At 41.8% G+C, this 20,704-nt stretch overlaps 3 protein-coding genes across 4 annotated transcripts; all 3 read left to right on the top strand.

The window, feature by feature from the left end:
• The first annotated feature begins 98 nt into the window (after nt 1-98).
• Nucleotides 99-6,970, top strand: rtn4rl2b (reticulon 4 receptor-like 2b). The gene is made up of 5 exons (XM_046407076.1): nt 99-286; nt 1,216-1,540; nt 2,779-3,005; nt 3,135-3,365; nt 4,302-6,970. The coding sequence occupies exons 2-5, from the start codon at nt 1,492-1,494 to the stop codon at nt 5,169-5,171; spliced, it is 1,377 nt and encodes a 458-aa protein (XP_046263032.1). The 5' UTR covers nt 99-286; nt 1,216-1,491; the 3' UTR covers nt 5,172-6,970.
• A 5,630-nt stretch (nt 6,971-12,600) lies between these two features.
• selenoh (selenoprotein H) lies at nt 12,601-16,761 on the top strand. The gene is made up of 5 exons (XM_046406717.1): nt 12,601-12,763; nt 13,082-13,208; nt 14,237-14,379; nt 15,384-15,503; nt 16,511-16,761. Exons 1-4 carry the CDS (start codon nt 12,748-12,750, stop codon nt 15,488-15,490), a joined length of 393 nt encoding a protein of 130 aa, XP_046262673.1. The 5' UTR covers nt 12,601-12,747; the 3' UTR covers nt 15,491-15,503; nt 16,511-16,761.
• A 210-nt stretch (nt 16,762-16,971) lies between these two features.
• On the top strand, nt 16,972-20,275 carry clp1 (cleavage factor polyribonucleotide kinase subunit 1). 2 transcript variants are annotated; one of them, XM_046406715.1, is made up of 6 exons: nt 16,972-17,119; nt 17,804-18,078; nt 18,253-18,360; nt 18,445-18,564; nt 19,005-19,142; nt 19,291-20,275. In XM_046406715.1, the coding sequence occupies exons 2-6, from the start codon at nt 17,806-17,808 to the stop codon at nt 19,975-19,977; spliced, it is 1,326 nt and encodes a 441-aa protein (XP_046262671.1). In that variant the 5' UTR covers nt 16,972-17,119; nt 17,804-17,805; the 3' UTR covers nt 19,978-20,275. The 2 variants fall into 2 exon arrangements, with proteins under 2 accessions (XP_046262671.1, XP_046262672.1); XM_046406716.1 differs by having other exon boundaries at nt 17,092-17,206.
• Nucleotides 20,276-20,704: the final 429 nt, after the last annotated feature.

Genomic DNA, 20,704 nt, shown 5'->3' with positions numbered 1-20,704 from the left:
CAAAAACAGTGTGAATACATTACACGCATGCACAAACACGCGACCTTATCTGTCCCACGGGCCTGACTGGTGAGCTGTCTGCCTCCCCAAATTACTACACAACAGCCAAAAATCAGTGTGATTACAGACGCGCAATTTATGCGCCGCGGTGCGCTCACAGCTTGGCTTTTCAGATGACCTTCTATGGAGCAGGTTTCGGTGACTGTGTGTTCACTTGGGAACACATGCCGTGCATCATGGTGGACCTGGTCTTGACCTGTGCCACGAATGGAGGAATCAGTAGTGAGTAAGTCCCACCCGCCCTTGCCCTGAAACGGTTTATTTCACATGCAGGAGACCACTGTGTCCCGTCCCACGTCACACCCACATGCTGGACCGCGCGCTCTCCAGCAAACGGTGTGCTCTGGAGCCGATGTATAATTAGACCGAAACTGTGACTTATTCACTCACATAGTGTCCTTTACAGTCACTGTCCGCGCACTGAGTCGACAGCATCCTTCATCAGATCCTCGCGTAAAGAAAGGTCACGTTAATTGTGCTCATTAAAGAATTTACATGCTTTAGAAGCGCAAAACAGTATTTGTCGGTGACATCTGTGACTGGATGTACTGTGTGATGTCCTGCTGAAATCTGTCAGTGGTATATCATCTCTCCTCCTGACTCCATATGTCCATATGTTACGTTAGATCATTTCGCTCCACCGCTGGGTTTCCCTTTCATGTTCATCTGTTATTCTGGATTGTAGGTGGCTTTCGGCTACTTTCCAAACTGGCCTACACTAAATGAGGCAGATGATTTTTTTTTTTTTTTTGGCTTTAATGCCAAATGAATTTTCCCACCTCCTGCCCTCCTCCAACCCCCTTGTGGAGCCCCTGCGGAGCCACACACACATTCTTGATAACCAGGAGTCATGCAGTCAATATTCTTACAATTTTCCAGAAACTCATAGGTTGTTGTCACCATAAACCTCCATCCCACCTCCACTGTTCATTAGCATTCCTGTTTCCACCCACACTTCATTTTGTCTTAAATAAAGAAAAGATTTGCTCTATTAAATCACAAAAAGTATATTAATATGCAAAAATGTAGGATACTTTTCTCTTGCTCACAGAGAAAAACTTTGTCTTTTATGATGCATTCAATTACCTCATCATAATGAGCAACAATCAAGTAACAATCTTACTGTTGACAGAGAGTGGTGCGTTTCTGTTTTAGGTAACTCCACAATGAAAACCCGCTCTGTCACTGCCTTTCTTGTCGCTTCCTCCGGTGACTCTCACCCCTCCTCCTGGGCTGACGTAGAGAGGATCCTCCGCTGCCCACGGGTGTGGGCGACGAACCGGGCGCCAGTATAAACAGCTCCCCGTGAGTCCATCTCGGCACTGCCTGAAGCCGCAGCACTCGTCCACCAGAGCTGAACCTCAGCAGAGATAGCAGCAAGCAGGCACTTCCTCGCCGCGCAGGCTAACTCGCTTTCGGCTTTGGTTCGAGATGGAGACTCGTTGTTCTGCGAAGGGCTCCAGCGCCCGCAACTTTAAGAGTGAGTAGCCTATTTTAAGCTGTTTCTGTGATTTAGTTGGATGTCACCCACTCTTGTGCATTTAAAAATTTATATGTATGTGCATTTGAGCAAGCGATTTGCGTAAAAGTCAGACTTTTCAACTCTGACATCACTTTAACTCACTTTATCTTTAATCACTTTTTATGCTTTCACGCTCTGACATTTTACGTCTATGAAGCGCTTCCGTGCCTACACATTGTTTAACACCTATTTCAATTTAAATTCAAATCGTACTTGTCAGTTATGGTTGTTAGAAATTCAGAAGAATGTGGCATCATGTGATCAAAGTTAGGTATTGACTTTCATGTAAAGTTTACCAAATGCTCCGCATCCAATCTCTCCATATCTATTTTACGCATGGAGGGATGCATATCCCATTAATGCGCGCATGAGTCTGAACTTTATTCCTCATCTCACGGCGAGTTTGGGGTAAATAAAAATTACGAAGACTCTAGAAGGGTGCAAAGCTCCACTTCTCCCTCAGCATCCAGCGCAGCTAATAGTCCAAGCTGTTAAGAGGTCAAGAGGTGAGCCGCTGGAAAATCTTGCGCACAACAGATGAATGGGAACCTCATCATTAATTCATGCATGTACTTTTCCCGCGGTGGCCACTTTTGTACGCCGTTATCCGAGCTGTGCCAAGAAGCTGCTGCAATATTGATAAGAACCGTCACTGATCCGGGTCTGGTTGCCGGTTTTACGCGTGCCTCCTGCGTGGCAAACCTCTCAACGGAAACATCCTTTTGATAACCTGTGAACTAGGACACCAGGTTAATGTATTGCAAATAGGCACGTGTGATTCACGTTTGTTGTCACTTAAAGGTTTTTATAGCAGATTTGTAGGGTAGAACAGAGAAAACTGTTCTAAACTGCTTAAATCCAGAGTTATGTAACCTTGTCACAACAGCCATGGAGACCTATGTAAAGTGATCAGGTAGATATGGATGAATTATTCCTGTAATGTAATCTGTTGAATTATATATGAGCCCCAACGTCCTGGGAGCAATCAACAAGTCACGGGTGAGAGCACAGCAATGCTAAAAAGAATCACTGACAGCAGCAACAGGTTTGACAGACAGACAGCACAGAAACACTGGCACCCTCTCTGCCACATGCAGGCACAGTGTGCACATTTTCTAAACCAGTACTAACTACTGCAACAATGGCCCTTTGCTGCTTACCTGACCTGAGAATTAACCTCCAATGTCTCTCTGCAGGTGGACTTTGTCTATGGCTAATACTGTGGCTGCTGGTGGTGAAGCCGAGTGGGGTGGGAGCATGTCCCAGGCTGTGTGTGTGTTACCCTACGCCCATGACAGTCAGCTGCCAATCCCAGAACCTCACCATCGTGCCGGCAGGTGTGCCGTATGACTCACAGCGTGTTTTCCTGCAGAACAATCGCATCATAGAGCTTCGCGCAGACTCTTTTGGCTTCGAGACACAGGTAAAAAAATAAATAAATAATGGCAGCGTGTGCTTCTGCATCTGTTTGTTCTGCAATATGTGCAGACATTCTTAATAGCATTTTATTTATCTTTTCTAATACCATTATTTCTTTCTTCATTCTGTGCAGGTGCTTTGGCTATATGGCAACAACATCACATGGATCGAGGCCGGAGCATTCAGTAACCTCAGGGTGCTGGAGGAGCTCGATCTGGGCGATAACCCACTGCAGCGCTTGGAAGGTGGAGCCTTCAGGGGTTTGGAGAAGCTGCAGAGCCTGCACATGCATCGGTGCAAGCTGGCTGCTCTCCCTCATGACCTCTTCCACAAGCTGTACAGCCTGCAGTTCCTCTACCTGCAGGTAAATCCAGCATGCACAGAATAAGCAAACCAAGACTACCCAATCCGCTTTGCATACAAGCAAGAGTATAATACACAGAAGGGAGCATGTGCCCACACATTAGCTCTCAGCAGCGGTTCTCACTGCGAGTCATATGAATTGAAAAATGATGACGCATAATTCTAGCTAGAAGCCAATGTTAACATCGGATAGGATAAAAAACAATCAAGACACGCTTCTTTCAGTAAACCTACAGCAAAAGCACTGGAAGTGATTGAACTCAGTGACAGTTCGACATTTCACCTAAAAAGTACAGAGGAGAAGCTCCATGAATTTGTGTTAAAAGTTCCATCCACAGTTTGGTGAATTCCCTCTTTTGTTAAAAAGAAGTTTTAAAGTATTTACAGGAGAATAAAAAACACTCAACTAAGCTCTATGCCTCATCTGTATAACATTTCAAATCCAAAACAGTAGAACCAGATAACTTTGAAGCATGAAGAGCAAAGAAGTGGTGTATTATTTACATTTTCAATGGTTTACCATTATTGGATTGATTTCCTACTTTCCAGGCATTCGTTGATGTCAGTATACTATGAAAATGAGCTCGCGGAAATCTTTGAAGATGTCACGTTTATGATTTTTGGCCAAAATTGCTGTCAGCTTTTTGGCAGCTTACAGAGGGGGCTCAGCTGTTAAAGTCTGTTTAATCAGAGTGTAAATCCCTGCCAGGATGGCCTTTTTTAGAAATCGCTTCCACATTAAGAGAGATTCCAGGAGGTAGCGGTCACTCCTGTGTACACATATTATAACTATGGTACCATATATTTATGTATTATTTATATATATTTATGGATCAATTAGCACCAAGATGAACAACACAAAAGATATATTAAAAATAGCAATTTTTGCACAATTTCACATAGCACTAAATCGTCCTGTATTTCGATTTTGCTCCAGGAGAATCAGCTCCACTTTCTGCAGGATGACCTGTTCTCAGATCTGGTCAACCTCACCCATCTCTTCCTGCATGGAAACCGCATCCGCGCCCTCTCTGAGAATGTGTTCAGAGGCTTGGTCAACCTGGACCGCCTCCTTGTCCATGACAACCGCATCAGGCAGGTCAACCGTCGGGCTTTCCGTGACCTGGGCCGTCTGACCATCCTCTACCTGTTCAACAACTCCCTGTCTGAGCTGCCAGGCCAGACTATGAAAGACATCCAAGGAATCCAGTTTCTCCGCCTCAACGGTAACCCCTGGTCCTGTGGCTGTGAGGCTCGCTCCCTCTGGGAGTGGTTCCGCAAGGCTCACATCTCCTCCTCTGAGCTCATGTGCACCTCCCCATCCCAACGTCGCGGCCAGGACCTCAGATTTCTCCGGGAGTTGGACTTTGCCCTCTGCCCTCTGCCCGACCCAGGCTCTCTGGCTGGAAGCACCACGACTACCTTCAGCACCAAGACCCGTTGGTGGTTCTCCAAGCACAAGCCCGCATCTTCATCCAAGGCAGCGTACCAGAAGAGCACAGAGACAGTGAAGGCTTTCCCCTTCTCTGCTGTCAAGCCTCAATACCTCCCCAAATCTCCATCTGAAACCCTCTCCTCCAAGTATGAACTGTCGGAGCATGAAGTGGCACTCCCCAAGCTGGACCAAGAAGAATACTGGGCCAACTACGGCAATGAAGATTCCTCCATTCGCTGCTTTGAGCTGGAGTGCCCCCCAGATGACAACCCAGCTTTCCCCTCATCCTCCTCCTTACCCAACACCCTATCTCTCCTCCATTTCCTCTCCCTCTCCATGCTCACATTCTCCCTCCACTTTCTTTTTGGCTGAACTCTTCTCTCCTCTACACCCTCTTTTCTCCTCCAATTTCCTCCCCCTGCTCTTTCTAACAAAACCTGGATCTTGATTCTTTCAGTTACCTCTTTGGCTTGCAGGGGGGTGCTACACTGACACAGGAGACAGGCAATACAGCAGGGAGCTGTTTTGAAGAGCAAATATCAGTTGAGTTGGGCAGGACAGGATTTCAGTTTTGAAGTAGCTGCTGCTTAATAGTACAGGCTTTAAAAAGCACATAATGAAATGATTAAGACCCAACTTACAAACAGCAGGCGGTGTCTCAAGATGTTTTTTGATATCACAGCTGTAAACAACGCAGGCGTTGTGACGCGTCTACAGCTACTTAATCCGTCATTAACGTATTTCTTTCATCACGAATACAAGTGCTGATTAATGACCGGCTACTTGGCACTACCAGTAGTTGATGAAAGATGTGGATTAGCACAAGCTGTGAGAGGCTTGGGATGAACAAAAAGGAAAATATCAGGAGAAATGGAAAGAAAATGTGAGCAGAACGAGCTTTAGATATTCATCTAAACGTAGAGAAGGTTGAGAGGATTATTAGATCTGCTGCCAAGAGCGGCTCTCCTCCCTCCTTCACATTCAAAATCCCATGTGATCCCAGAGATGCCAGCAAACCACCACCTACACTTGTACATACCACACATCATCACTGTACATAGACTCATAGCAAAACTGCTCTATATTTTAGACTAGCTTTTACTTTTCATTTTACCACCATTTAGTAAACAACAGCTTACGGTGATAGAAGAGATGCTTAGATTGTGAATAGAAGGCAACCAAAAGAAATGTGGAAATTCCTTTTTGCCCTTCATGTTTACCTGTCTTGTCCCTTCCTTTCTCAGACAACCAAAACATTTAAAAGTCTGATGAGACTCAACACATCAGAGCTCACTTTTAACATAAGCAGAGCATCCATTTCTTTATCTCTCTCTTAAAAAAAAAAATATCAGATTTTTGTGTGTGTGATTTCATTTTTGTTGTGTCAGTGGGACTGGGCCATTGTAGACTTTAACCAAAGTACTGAGAAGACCACTTTGATTTGGTCTCTTCTTAAAATGAGTGCCTGCGTGTATGTGTCCGTTTTCCTTTTAAACGTACAGCATCTGTCTGTCCCGTTGGTCTGAATGTCCGAACACCAGGGCTAAATCCTGCTCTGCTCTTTGTGTAGTCTGAAGCCTCAGTTCTCCTGTTTCTTTTCACTTGGACGTGCAGTTTGTTTTTATCAGTGTGGCTGTGCGTGTTTGTATGAGGATGCACGAATTCCTTTATTGACCGAAAGTTGAAAAAGTCCTTTATGCACATCTCAATGACCCAGAACTGTTTCAAAAAGCTTTATAGTCTCAGAAATGCACAGAATGTGTGTGTCATTTTTAAAACTGTTTTCTGAACTGTTCATCTGATTTCAGTGATGTATATCCCTGTTTTATGGTATTACTGACCACAGACAATCAAAAAGCTATACTTAATTAGAGAACCTTTCTAACTCCAGTGCGTGTTTTTGGAAAACGGGATGAGTATTTGCTCAGCAATCTGTTCAACACAATGCCAACCCGACCTGTTTGTGATTTGAATTATTCATGAAGGCCATATGGTCCTTGTCAACCCCATTTGTTAATAACTCCATAGTGTACCAGTCAGCTCAAACCCTGACTGTGACTTTCTGCATAGACAATGATGAAGATGCTGTGGTGCTGTTAGATTCTGTATTTTTCAGTGAAAAAACTTGTTCAGAAAGTGTATGCTTTGTTAAAAAATAAAGAAATAATCAAACAGAACTGTGCGTTGTTTTTCCATTCTTGTCCTTGGTTGCTAAGGATGATACAAAGGAATACAATAAAGGGCCACAGGCAGTGAGTTGCTACATAAGCACAAGCACAGTGCGCACAGATAATAATCTATACTAGAAACCTTGACACTGTGACAAATTTAGATTGAGTATCAACGAACGAAAGTGGCATCATTTTGAATTATAGGCTATGGGGTAGAACATTCTGAAATGTAGAATTGTACACATTACAATTAAGTACAGTAAAATAAAGAATTATGAGTAGTCAGCAACATCCTGTATGGCCTGTTTCAGTTACCAACTCTGGGCAAATCAACAGTGAGGAAAAAAAGTTTCAAGTGAATAACATCAGTGTGCTCCCATCAAACCTCTTAGAAAAGGGTGGAGGACGTGGTATTTGTTGTGTGTCTGTGTGTGTACATTAGTGTGTGAAGTGTGACAGTGTGAGTGCATTTGCTGAAGGTCACCAGTCTCAGCTGTATTCAGTCCTCGCCCCAGTCACTTTTCTATGTGCAGAAGGAAGCTATATCAGGCCCTATCATATGGGGGGTGGGCGGCAAGGGGGGGAGGTGAATGAGCTGGGTGTATGTGCATGTGTGTGTATGTGTATGTGTGAGTGTGCATGGATTCAGGGAGTCTGGGGGAGGCGGGTATGTCTGTTAATGATTCAGGGAAGGGGCTGAATGGGGAGAACGACAGGATGAAAATGTGACGATGTGTCCCGGAATCAGCACACCCCCTCAACAGATTAACTTTCACCATGATAATGATGATGATGATGATGATGATGCCAATGCATACACTCATGCATGTGTTTGCGAGTGTGAGGACATGCAAATACACTTACATGTGCCAATACACACTAACACACACTCAAGCTCAAGTTCAGAGATGTTTGGCTGAGCGGCCTTCTCATCTTTTTTGTCTACTAACTCACAAATTATTCATCACTTTCACACCTTACTTTGCTCTCACCTTTCTTTCTTCCTCCTCATTTATTTCTCTCCTCTCTGTGATGAAAGCTCCCTCACTCCTTCCAGTCACAGTTTACAAGAGATAAATCATCATTATCAACCCACATACATTACTTTCCTTAACGGCATTTATTTCCTCGACGTGCTCTCTGCCTTATGTGCAGAGATTTCTTTTTTCTGGACTCTCCGAATCTTTTAATTACACTATGGAATGTAGATACTGAAATCCCTCAAGTCTCGGCAATTGTGTGTTGAAAAATGTTGTTTAACTGTTTTCCAGCACAGTTTCTTCTCAAAGCGGAGAACCTTGACCTGTCCTTTCTTATGAACAACTGAGCCTATCAGATGCTCCTTTCATGCCCAGTCGTGGTATGATCACCTGTTGCCTATGAACCTGTTGACCTGTGTAACTTGTTTTTAACATAATGCAGACATCAAATTCAGAGTGGGTATGTTTGCAAAATAAAATAAACCAACAGTAAAATTCATTAGTTTCATCGTTAAATACAGTGTTTTCTTGTTGTACTGTTTTCAGTTCAATGTACTGTTTTTATTTGTGTTTTACACATGCGGTGTCACAACTTTTTTGGATTTGGTGTTTAATGTGAGGCAATCGAAGTGTGGAGATTTGTGTTTTAAAGGAATAGTTCGCTAATATGCTTCTGGCAGAGTGAAATGAGAATATTAGTACTACTCATTGAGGTATATTATATAAAGCACATTAATGAATGATATTGTATCTTGGACATTTGAAAACAAGTCCAATTTCAGGACTTCAAGTCTTGATAAAAAAACTTGATAAAAACTTCAGTAGGTTTAGATTTTTCATGGACATTATTTAGGATTGAAAACAAATGACCGTAGATCACTGCTGTTGTTCTAAATGCATTGGCTTGTACTATTCAAGCATGTGGTTAACAGTGACAGGATGATGGTAACCTCAAAGACTCATAAATTTTTCACATTATGGTAAACGTTCGTAGAGATGTACAGCAACTTAAGAAGCAGTTTTGAGTGTACATTGTGTTAAAAGAACTTAACTGTGGGTCATAATTTCCAGAATTATGTAGGTGGCAGTTATGCTCCGAAAGCTTATCCTCCCAGCGTTAAGAACTTGCACATCAAAAAACTTAAATTGTGACCAATTTAATTACTCGTCCAAGTTTCTGTTTCATGGCAGAAGTGTAGGCGTTTGCCCTCTACGCTTGAGAGCAGCTGCCTGGGTGGCCATGGGACATATTTACTGGTTTTCTCCAGCAGGAACATAACCAGGCCATTAGCAGATTTCTCTGAAGTCGCTAGACTTTGATGATGTGTGCTTATCGTACTCTGTGCCCACTCATTCTCCCCCAACTCTGTCATTTTTCTCGCCTCTGCCTTTCTTCCTCTCTTTTGTCCATTTGCCTGCTTTTCATATGCTGTCACTCAGTCTTTGTCTGAACCCCTATCACTCCAGCACTTGTCTCTCGCTCTCTCTCTCTAAGCCTGTCACACAGTCCCCCCACCCCTTCATGGTTATGTTTGTCTTGGCCAAGCCTGTGCGTTGGCTCGTATGAGTTGGCGTGTTCGTTCATGTGTCACTGGCGTGTTCGCTGACGTCCACCATCAAACACGTCTTATGGGATGAACCGAGACTGGCAGCCTGACGTCAGAGAGCCCGGGACTGAGACAAAGGAGAGAATAGGTTCATAATCACAATACCACAATGCAGTGCTGCACTCAATGCGACATCCATATTTGATGAAAAATATCTTCAGTACTGTCCCTCTGACCACCTCCTATTGTTCACCTTGTGGGAATATGAGCCTCCAGTGAACCTCTGCCCTTGATAGCTCACCAAGCGGAAGGAGAAGGAAAGAGAGCAAGCCAAAACACAGATATGAGGAGATCCTCTGACTATCTGAATAAATCATTTTGAGTGGAGACACTGGCTATTTAGAAACAGTGAGACTTTGCTTTGAGTTCTCACACTGAGCAATCACGAGCCTGTTGTTTGGTTGTGTCACTGGATAAAATGCTACCACAAGGGCTTGAGTGGGAAACTTTCAGAACATCCACAACATGCCAAATCAAGTTTTGCTTTTAAATCATAGAGTTTGATTTCATGCAATTGGTTTTGAAACGGTTTTCATAACCCTGGAAGCACACAGAGGCTTGTGTAATTCATCAAGTAAATAAACAAAATTGGAAGTGATAAACTGATTATAATGAAATGTTGTATGGCAACTTTTAAAATGCACTGCAGAACATTCAGTTGTGGAAGAACTACTCTGATCTTTTACAAAAGAAAAGTAACAATACGACAAAGTAAAAGCATTTCTTTACTATTAAAAGTCCTTTAAATTACGTTTTATCAGCATTGCATCCAGCAATCACTTTATTGGACATGTTGATGCATCAGTTTGTAAGCAGCATTTTGATGGAACTTCGTATTGGAGCTAGTTGATAAATGTTAGCTTGTGGGTCAGGGTTTCAGTGTCAGTGTCTCTTTGGATGAGATGCAAACAACTCATAGACTTCTGAAATGTGACACGAAGCTCCAACTGGACTAGTAATTACAACCATCAGATAATCGTAGTGCAGAAGTTGCATGAAATGAAAGCAAAAAAAGTACCTCAAAACTGTATTCATGTAGAGTACTTGAGGAAATGCACTTATAACGTATCACGCAAGAATTTAATAGAAACAATAAACCTTTCATTGTCAATCTAATTAAAATATGTGAGGTTTATTAGTCATACTTTCTTCAAAGTTCTTAAAATGAGATTTTCCCAAATGTATGGTTTGAGTAGTTACTCTGAAGAAAAGAGTAACATGTGGGGCGACGAGACGGTCGTTTATTTCGCCTGTTCGTTCAACATCAGTCAACTTCATTTTTTATATGAGCTGTCTTTGAATGAATCATTCACGTTTTTAATGCCGTAGAGAAACTTGAGTTTCTAAACTGAACCAGCTTGTGATTGTAATGTAATGTTGCAAAGAACCAAATAGGCCACTGAAAGAGTACATAGCAAAGAATTAAACATGGTTAAACATCTGAATATATAAGAGTTATTCTCATTCCCAGAGAATCAAAGATGCATTAGCTGAGAGAAGCAAACATACAAAAAACCCCTTGAATTTACGAATGAAATATCTTCCATCTGTTGTTATTACTGTTGTGTGTATGCACAGAAATACGGTGTCTGTGTGCATGAATGTGTGTAGTTGATTGTGAGACTACACACTGTGAATTGTGGGGGAGTTCTGTACATTCAATCCTGAGTCAGAAAGAGGAGAGTGGGGTGAAGGTGGGGCGCATCTGCCCGACAGTCTGTCCGCTCCTCTGAAGGTTTACGCATGTGGCTAAAAATACACTGCAATGACTACAGAGACAGATTGGGATCCAAAGAAACAATAGAGATTTGACGGGTCTTTGTGTCTGATCTGTTTCATGAAAGAGGGACACAGTAAGTGAAGGCTTGAATCATATGGCAAAGACAGCAAGAGTTAAAAGTGACTGGTGGAGATAAAGTAGGACACTGAGTTTGTCATTCACAAAAAAAACAAAACAAAACAAAAAAAACAAAAGAACATTGATGATGTGCGCTTCTGAGTCAGTCACACCCGCCTCGCTCTGGGGGGTTGCATTGCACGTGTTTGTTGGCACAGACGCAGCTTGTGACGTCTCTTAGACAATTTGTCTGAGTGCCCAAAAATGTGACTTCCACGTCCAATATGAAAGGAATGAGAGACACAGGGATTCAGTACTGCTATTCCGGTATCACCATATTTGCTCTTGTCTTTGGAGTATTCAAACACATCCGTCTGTTGCTCAGCAGGGTTTTCTCTCAATGTCTTCTGGCTTGTTTTGGATGCTGTCTTTCAGCAGTCTCTTCCAAGTCTACTTATGGGGATTATGCAGCACTTATAGAATAAGGGAGCACAAACCCTGGCATCTACATTCATCTGTTCCACTGTTTGCAGATGACATTACAGATCTTCTGCTGGAATCGCCAGATGGGGGAGGTGATCTCAAAGTGTATCTAGGTTTTAGGTCTGACTGGGATGACGCAAATATGCGACCCAAAAAAAGAAGAAGAAGAAGAAGAAGAAAAAAAAGAGTCTTCTGTCAGAGGTCACAACACACCATCTGTGTATCAAAAGTTGTTTCTTTACAATGAAAACTTTTTTTTTTTTAAATGTGTTACAGCACATGCAGCATTTTATGTTGACAAAAAACAACAACAAGAAACAAAACAGAAATAAGCTCATTGCTCGAGCTCATTTGTCTCATTCATTAAAACACCTAAACTGGAACAAGCTTTTCATGAAAGATACTTAGGTGACTTTCCAGAAATTTTCTGACTCAAGGTAGGAGCAGAAGCAAAGTCTCTGGTGAAGCACACAAAGAGGTAAGTAATTCTTACAAACACTACGTAGCAGTCTACATAGTTTCTACCAATTGATGTGTATTCTGTTGAAAAATAGGTTATTGACAAATGAGCATACGCTACATGTTTGACCGACTGAATTCCCTGATGGTTTCATCCATTGTGCTGAAAATCCCTTCAGTCAAATATTTTTGGTCAATTTAAGAGCTTATTTAGAGCTCAGAGGAAGGAAAATTTAAAGGTTTGCTTAAATTCTTGAAAAGATGCTGGGTCAATAAGGAGAATCTAGTATTTGTCCACACTCCAGGATAGTAGGAGGCACTCACGCACCTTTGCTGCAATCCGCCATTAAACAAAAAAACAAGAAGAAGAAGAAGAAGAAGGAGTGCGCGCGCGAAAGTTTTGTAACAGCAATGGCGTCCAAAGCAGGTGGGTGTGTTGTAGGCGACATCAACAAATACAACTGCTTAATTTCGCAACGTCGTTACGATGTGACGTGTCTTGTCTAGTTAATGTACAGGTAGCGTTACAGCGGGTTGTGTAGTGGTTGTCATGGGATATTTTTGTTAAACTAAACTACCATGGAGTTATCAATAGAGGGCTTAACGTTAGCCCGCTATATGGATAACAGTGAAACACATCGTTCAGGCTATATTTAGAGACAAATTTAACCTACGCCGAAGAGTTTCTGTAACAGTAATTTGAAAGTTGAAATCGTAATTTGTGTTATTGTGAAACTAAATTCAGGTCGTCGTGGCACCAAGCGCAAAGCGGAGGTTCAGTCAGAGGAGGACAAACCTTCCGTGGAGGAAAAGAAAGACAGAGCAGAGGGGGAGAGCCGCCAGGAAGGCCGAAGGGTGGTTATTGAACACTGGTGGGTAACACGTTACAGTATCAACTTTATCAGAAGAATCAACTTTTATTGGCAGTATATATATATATTTACATACACACATACTGAATTTGACTACTGCATTTATCCCATCCTTAGTTGAACACACACATGCAACACCCGGCAAATTACATGCAGTGAAACACACACAGGAGCAGTGGGCTGCATCAAGCGCCCGGGGAGCATATTGGGGGGTTAAGTGCCTTGCTCAAGGGGGGATCGCCGGGGAATCGAACCGGTGACCCTCCGATCACAAGCCGCTTCTCCAACCTCTAGGCCACGGCTGCCGCAGTATGCAGTGGAAGAACTTTTTAAACAGCTAAAAGTATATATAAATGGCTAAAACATCCAACTTCTGTCACCTACATTGGTAGTAGGAGGATTACAGACATTCAGACAGATAGTAGATCACGAAGTTTGTTTTGTTTTTTTTCTTATTTTATTTTTTGGGGATTCATATGCGCAGCCACGAATCCACCCCAGTTTTCTCTGCAGTGAATTACTATTGGACAGTTCGACAAAAGCCTTACCACCTGTTGAAGGGGTGCAGTGTAGAAGTATTTGAGGCCATCTGAATGGGTGGTACTGATGTGTTGGATAAAAAAAAAAACAAAACAAAAAGAAAGATAAGAAACCATCTCTTGCTCTTCAACTCGACACCCTGCTGGACATTAGACAAAGAAGCTTGATAACTTAATAAAAGGAGCAGCATCCTAAACTTGTTATTGCAACACCATTTCTCAGCGCATGAAGCGCATATAATAAAGTCTTCCACTTCGTCAAGGTATTATATGTTTGATATTTATATGTTTTCTTGCCTGTTGTTCTTGACAAAGTCAATGTGCCCTAAAATGTAGTATAAAATGTTAAATTACCTCAAAGTTGTATTTAAGGACAGTAATTGAGTAAATGTACGTAGTTGCTCTATCATACGCAACCACAGTCCTCATGGATAACTTTGACATCCTGAACAGATGTCCACCTGACGGTTGACCTGTTATTTTTGGCAGTAAGAGCTGACGAGTTTATGGGCGTAATGCTGAGGAGGTGAAATGTGCCCTCCTGGCTGCCCACCCTGAATTGAATGTGGTTCTCAACCCCGAGAAACCCCGCAGGAACAGCTTCGAGATCACTCTGCTGGATGGAGGCAAAGGTGAGAAGGGCAAAAAAGGGGAAATCTGTCCATTTGACATCCCAAAGGGAAGATCATGATTATGAGTCAAGTGTATTTATCGCAGTTTTGCCTATTTGTAGAGGCTATTAAAGGTTCAGTTCAACAAAGTTACACACAACAGATCTGCAGTATTTTTCTAACTCCCGCTTTCCATGCACCTGGTTTACTTTTAATTTCTGGGGTTATGGGTTATTCGCCTTTGGGTCTGATGGTGGTGAATAGAACTGTATTAGCATTGACAAATATCACTGAGCATGTGTCTCTCTAGGAATTATGCCACAGTTACTCAGGAAGTCACAGGCCTTGCTTTGGACACTCATTACTGTTTTACTAAAATCTTCACCTTGGAAAAGTTTCCATGTTAAACAGTATTTATCAGGAGGAGGAGGGTCCTCCAGAGTTGCTGGTGGACAGACATGTATACAGGCATGTGGTATGAACACAAACTTGAGAATGAATGAGAAGTGAATATATTAAAAGAAAAAAAATTCCAAAAAATGGAAAAAAAAGTCAAACCAAAGTATTTAATTTCATTTTTACATTTGAAATGCTTTGCATTAGTTGTAAATCGTAGGTGTCTCCAGAGGATGTGATAACATTAAAATCTTGCCAACACTTGTACTCTGATTGAATGTCTCTTTGCCTCATTAAATCTTGCTCGGTTAGTCAACAGAAGGCTGTATTTACCAGGAGTGCAGAATAGCTGCCAGAAAAAATGGTTAGCACAAAGAATGAGAAGTGTGAATACATGCAACTCCCTTGTCTATTTGCACATAATCTGTACCCTGTGTTTACTGAGTTTATATGATTATTTTGCTCCAAAGTAAAGTGGTTGATACACCAGTTCACTTTTTGACCACTTAGATTCTGAATGTTAGATCTAGAGATATATTGCCTTTAGGGCATTTGATTGTACTGCTGTCCTATACAGGCTTTTGTTAACACATGAATAATATCACTTATCTTCTGTCTCATTCGTGAAGAAACATCTCTGTGGACTGGAATAAAGAAGGGTCCACCTCGTAAGCTGAAGTTTCCTCAACCCGATGTTGTAGTTGCGTCCCTACAGGAGGCTCTGAAGGCTGAGTAGATGCCCAATAAAGGTTTGTCTTGTTAAATCTGTCAGACAGAATAATGTAATAGAGTAAGCACTAAGTGTAAAATTCATCAAGGATTGCACGGTCGGTAAATAATTTTATTCAGGTGTAAAATGAAACGTGAGAGCTCTGGAGCTCTGCACCTTATTTTGTGCTGGAAGTAAAAACAGTTGAAATTAAAAGGGTTCTGCTTTCTGATTTACACAAGGGAAGCAAATATGGACTTAAGTATTAATATATACATACATGTTTATTATTTGGCAAAGCCCAGCTATGCAGAGCTGATGTTGGAAATAACATTTTCTAAAAGTTGATTATCTTTTGTTTGTTTGTTTGTTTTATCCATATATCAAGAGAATTTTGATATTGCTGTTTATTCTCAACTGCCTGGTTTGTGGACATCAGTTCACTTAAAAAAAAGTGAAAAAAATTATAGAAACATTTCTTTGTTTAATGTCGCACCTTCTTAGCACAACATTAGTTTTCTCAAAACACAGTGACTCATTGCTCATTACTTGTTTTTACCAGTCTGGTAAGATAATTTATTTATCTGTATTCACTGTGCTCTTATGTATATTTATATTTTTTCCTCCAGAACCATGTCTCATAACCTAAACTTGGATTTCCTTTCATGTCTTTACATTTTTATGAGTCACCAGCTTAGGGGAGATGGTAACTGCTTGTTAGTCAAGCTTATGACACAGAGCCAACCTTCAACCATTAGACTGTAGCTAAGAGACTCTTAATGGAAGGCTAAATGTTGTAGACCCATCTCTACTATGAAGTTAGCAGGTCTGAAAATGAAATGCATACTAATTTCTGCATGTGTGGAATCAGGTTTACTTAATTCAGTCAAAACTACTTTGTGCCTTGCGCTTGTGCAAGTGTTTGCACTGCTGCAGGTTGAGAATGGTGGTCTTCAGAGGTAACTAGCGCTGTAACAAGTCATATGTTAAGAGTGTATATTTATATTTTAGGTTTTAACAAGAAAACATTGTTTTGCACGCACCCAGGAATCCAGAAGACGCGGCCTATGGAAGCATAATGACGAGGAGTGACCAATGGGATGTTCTCAGTCTGTCCTCTGATGATCCAAGCTTCAGCAGCTCACATCTTGTGGATACATTGTGACACCTAGTGGAGCATCTCTAAACCAATACATTTCTCAAAAGAAGAGTCCTACTGTTATTAAACATTTCTAAACGGGTTATTGTGTCTTTATAGGGTTATATCTCTCAATAAATTGTTTCTGGTTTTTCTTAGTCACTTTGTGAGTGAATATTTGTGGTCTTTTGCTCTTGCCAAGCAATTATTTGTATGTGGTGAAGATATTTTTTTAATATGAGGAATTAGAGTTTAGAGAAGAGATGCAATATCATCTTTTTTGCTGTATGGGGTTGCGTTGATACAGAAAAACATTGGTAAATGTATACTGATACTACTGATAACCCAAAACAAATCACGCAAAGCGTCGATTATTCATTTCACACGTTCTACGTTTTGCGAATGCTGAATGTGATTGGTTGCTAAGGGTGTGGCGTCATCATCAGGCGACTGATCGCGGCGGTTCCTCGAGATCTGGGAACTCATTTTCATTCAACAATAACGCTTGAAATTTGTCCGTAAGTGACTTCATATAAAGAATAATCAACTCGTAGATATTCGCCTTAAATATGGAAGTAGTTTACTGACATTTGGAACGTTTTAAGGTTGTCATTCTGTCTTAACTGCTGAAATTTAATATAGTATGGAAAAGGTGGCTACGGTCCTTGCTAGTTTCGAATGAGCTAAATTATTGTAAAGTGCTCATGGATGAGTAAATACATTCACATAAATCTTAGCATAGACAACATTTGGTCGAGTAGGTATGATTTAGCAAACGAATTTCAGATTTGAACATAACGTTCAAAAGCGCAATGTTTAAACTAGAAATCTGTTCATATCACCAGTTTGTGCTTTTAATGTAATATCAACGAGAAGCACAAAATGCGTCTACTCTCCTTCATACTCCTTTGATAATATTTTGTCTTGCTGTATGTGAATGTCGTAAATTAATTGTGTGGTTATCTATGTGTTAGCAAAGCTATGCTGTCTTTTTGGCCCAGTCTCTTGTAAAAGAGATAATGTATGTCAAAGTGTGAAAGTGTAATGTATTAATACAAAATGAAGATAGTAACTGCATCCCTTAAAGTATGGAAGTATTAGAGATGTTGTGGCACAATGTGCATACACAATATGCGTGGAACTTTTACCTTTCAGTATGCCATCATTGTCAGGTATTTGTGACATAGACTTTCTCTTGTAAGTCATGGCAACAGAGGGTGAAGTGAAGACGAGTGAGGATGCTCCAGCAACTGGGAAGGTCAGCACCAGGTTTGACTTGGAGAAGGAGACTGAACTTCGTTTTGAGGTGGAGTCAGGAGAGGCAGCAGAGCAAGTTGAGCTGGAGCTCCTCTCGGGGATGGCTGAGGTGTTTGGCTCAGAACTGAACCGCAACAAGAAATACACATTTGGACCAGGCTCCAAGATTGCAGTTTTCACCTGGCAGGGCTGCGGTGTGAATCTTTATGGGAAGCCAGAGGTGAGCACCAGGAGGACAGTCTATCCAAGTATTGGAAAGTTTTCATGTGGATTATGTTTTGTTATACTTGGTAATTAATCTAACCGGTGGAATATGTTATCACATTTAATCCCGTGTGGCTTTGTGAGTTCTACATTTGATGAGTGTGAGGCCTAACCAGTTTCATCAACACAGGTGGCATATGTGTCGAAGGATACTCCCATGCTGCTCTATCTGAACACACATGCAGCCTTGGAGCAGATGAGAAAACAAGCAGAGCGGGACAATGAGAGCGGACCAAGGGTAGGTTTGGAAAAATCTATGCAAACTTGTCAGATACAAGTGAACGTATTTTGCATTGACATTAAATCATTAATCATTTCTCAGGTGATGGTGGTGGGACCTACAGACGTGGGGAAGTCAACAGTGTGTCGGATTCTGTTAAGCTACGCTGTAAGGGTGGGCCGGAGGCCAACACTGGTGGAACTGGATGTCGGACAAAGTGGGGTAAGATAAATTAGAGTCATCATCATAAACTTAGATCCGGAATGGGGAAAATAATTATAATTTTGAATTACGCCAGACACAGTCTTATTGTCTTGAATGCAAAGTCAGCCTGCAGCATCTGTGTGTATGCTGTGTGATGCCTCTCCTCTTTGTCAAGAAAGATGTTTCAGATTTGGAAGCAAGGCATTTTCATATGGCTGGCTCTGTCAGTCACATGTACAGTTCTACTAAACAAGTACTGAGTTTCTTAGTGCACTCAATCATAATGCCAGTAAAACCAGGGAGAGTCATAGTATTTACAGCACAAGATTGACAACAACAACAACCGCCTGTTTATGTTGTGATGTTCACAGTCTTTTACGGTATGCAGGATATATAATGGAAGTGTAGAAAGACATCAGTTCGTATGAGTAAATTATAAATTGCATTCTACTCCTTAGGTGTCTGTACCAGGGACAGTGTCAGCCCTGTGCATTGAACGCCCGGCAGACGTAGAGGAGGGATTCTCAGTCCAGGCTCCTTTGGTTTACCACTTTGGTTCTACTACCCCAGGGACCAACATCAAACTTTACAATAAGGTGAGGAAAGAAAGATTCTGGATGCTTCAGAAGGTTAACTGCATGATACCAAAACCCCACTGTCAGACTACACATTTAGTTTGCATTGTCATCAGTTATTTTGTTTCTGTCTACCCATTTTAATCTGCTCTTTTCTCATAACCTGTAGCTGACATCATGCCTTGCTGAGGTGTTTTCCCAGCGCTGTGAGGTGAACAGGAAGGCCAGCGTGGGAGGTTGTATCATCAACACCTGTGGTTGGGTGAAGGGCTCTGGATACCAGGCTCTTGTCCACTGTGCCTCAGCCTTTGAAGTTGACGTGGTGCTGGTGCTGGATCATGAGAGGCTCTACAATGAACTCAAACGAGACCTTCCTCACTTTGTCCGGGTTGTGCTCCTCCCCAAGTCTGGAGGGGTGGTGGAGCGCTCCAAGGAGTGCAGACGGGATGCACGGGATGAGAAGATCCGCGAGTACTTCTACGGCTTCCGTGGCGTGTCCTTCTTCCCTTTTTCCTTTGAGGTGCGTTTTGCAGATGTCCGCATCTACAAAATTGGGGCACCGTCCATCCCGGACTCGTGCTTGCCACTGGGAATGTCTCAGGATGACACACAGCTGAAGCTTGTGCCTGTAACACCAGGAAGAGACCTCACATATCATGTGCTCAGCGTGAGCAGTGCAGAGGATGGAGAAGAAGGTGCCAGAAAGGGTATAGTGGAGAGCCCTGTGTGTGGCTTCATTGTTGTGACTCATGTGGACACGCAGACTCAGGTGCTGAAAGTGCTGTCCCCTGCGCCCAGGCCACTGCCCAGACACACTCTGCTCATCATGGACATTCGCTTCATGGACATGAAATGAAGGAACACTTCTGGAAAGAGGACTTGGCGTGGATTGTGTTTGTTAGGAATTTGGTGGAGAAGAATGTTGTATCCCAGTTGTCTTGTGTGTGTTTTGTAAGGGCAAAAGAGAAAAAGATTTAAGTACTGAAATTGGTAGCTGACGAGCTGCTGTTAATTATACCCCATTTTATAGAACATGGATATGGATTTTGGGGCAATTTATGGCAAGGGATATTTTATCCTGAGGAATTATTTTTGTGATAATCTATTTTATAAACACTTTTTCTCTTGAATAATAAATTTTTACATGTCGAAGGTTTCGTGTTTGATGATGAGCATATTTTCCTATCCGGTCTAGCGCCTAATTGACAAGCTATGAAAGCGTTTGTGTGTACTTAATTACAATGTAAAACTCTTAAAGATAAAACATTACAGTTTTCTGGGCTTTTACCACTGGAGAATAAAAGCCTCATCCAACATTGCTAACTTATGAATGTGTCTGCTTGGTCATAAGTGGGGCAAAGGACACTAACCCCAAGACCATATCCATATTGACATATAGTACCAGTATGGCAGTAACTGTTTAGGGGAGCTACAGTACGAGCTCATTTGATGTTTATTCAGTAAACACCTGACAGCGTGCACAGGCCTGCATGCTGTTGTGTGGATCGCATTACAATTTAAGCTCGACATGGACACAAGTTCTTAACAAACAGAAATAATATCTCAGATTAAAACCACATGAA

This window comes from Scatophagus argus, chromosome 12 (assembly GCF_020382885.2).
Source record: "Scatophagus argus isolate fScaArg1 chromosome 12, fScaArg1.pri, whole genome shotgun sequence".
NCBI classification, from domain to species: Eukaryota; Metazoa; Chordata; class Actinopteri; family Scatophagidae; genus Scatophagus; species Scatophagus argus.
The sequence above is the reverse complement of the archived record's forward strand: the minus strand, read 5'-3'. Positions and strand labels throughout refer to the sequence as shown.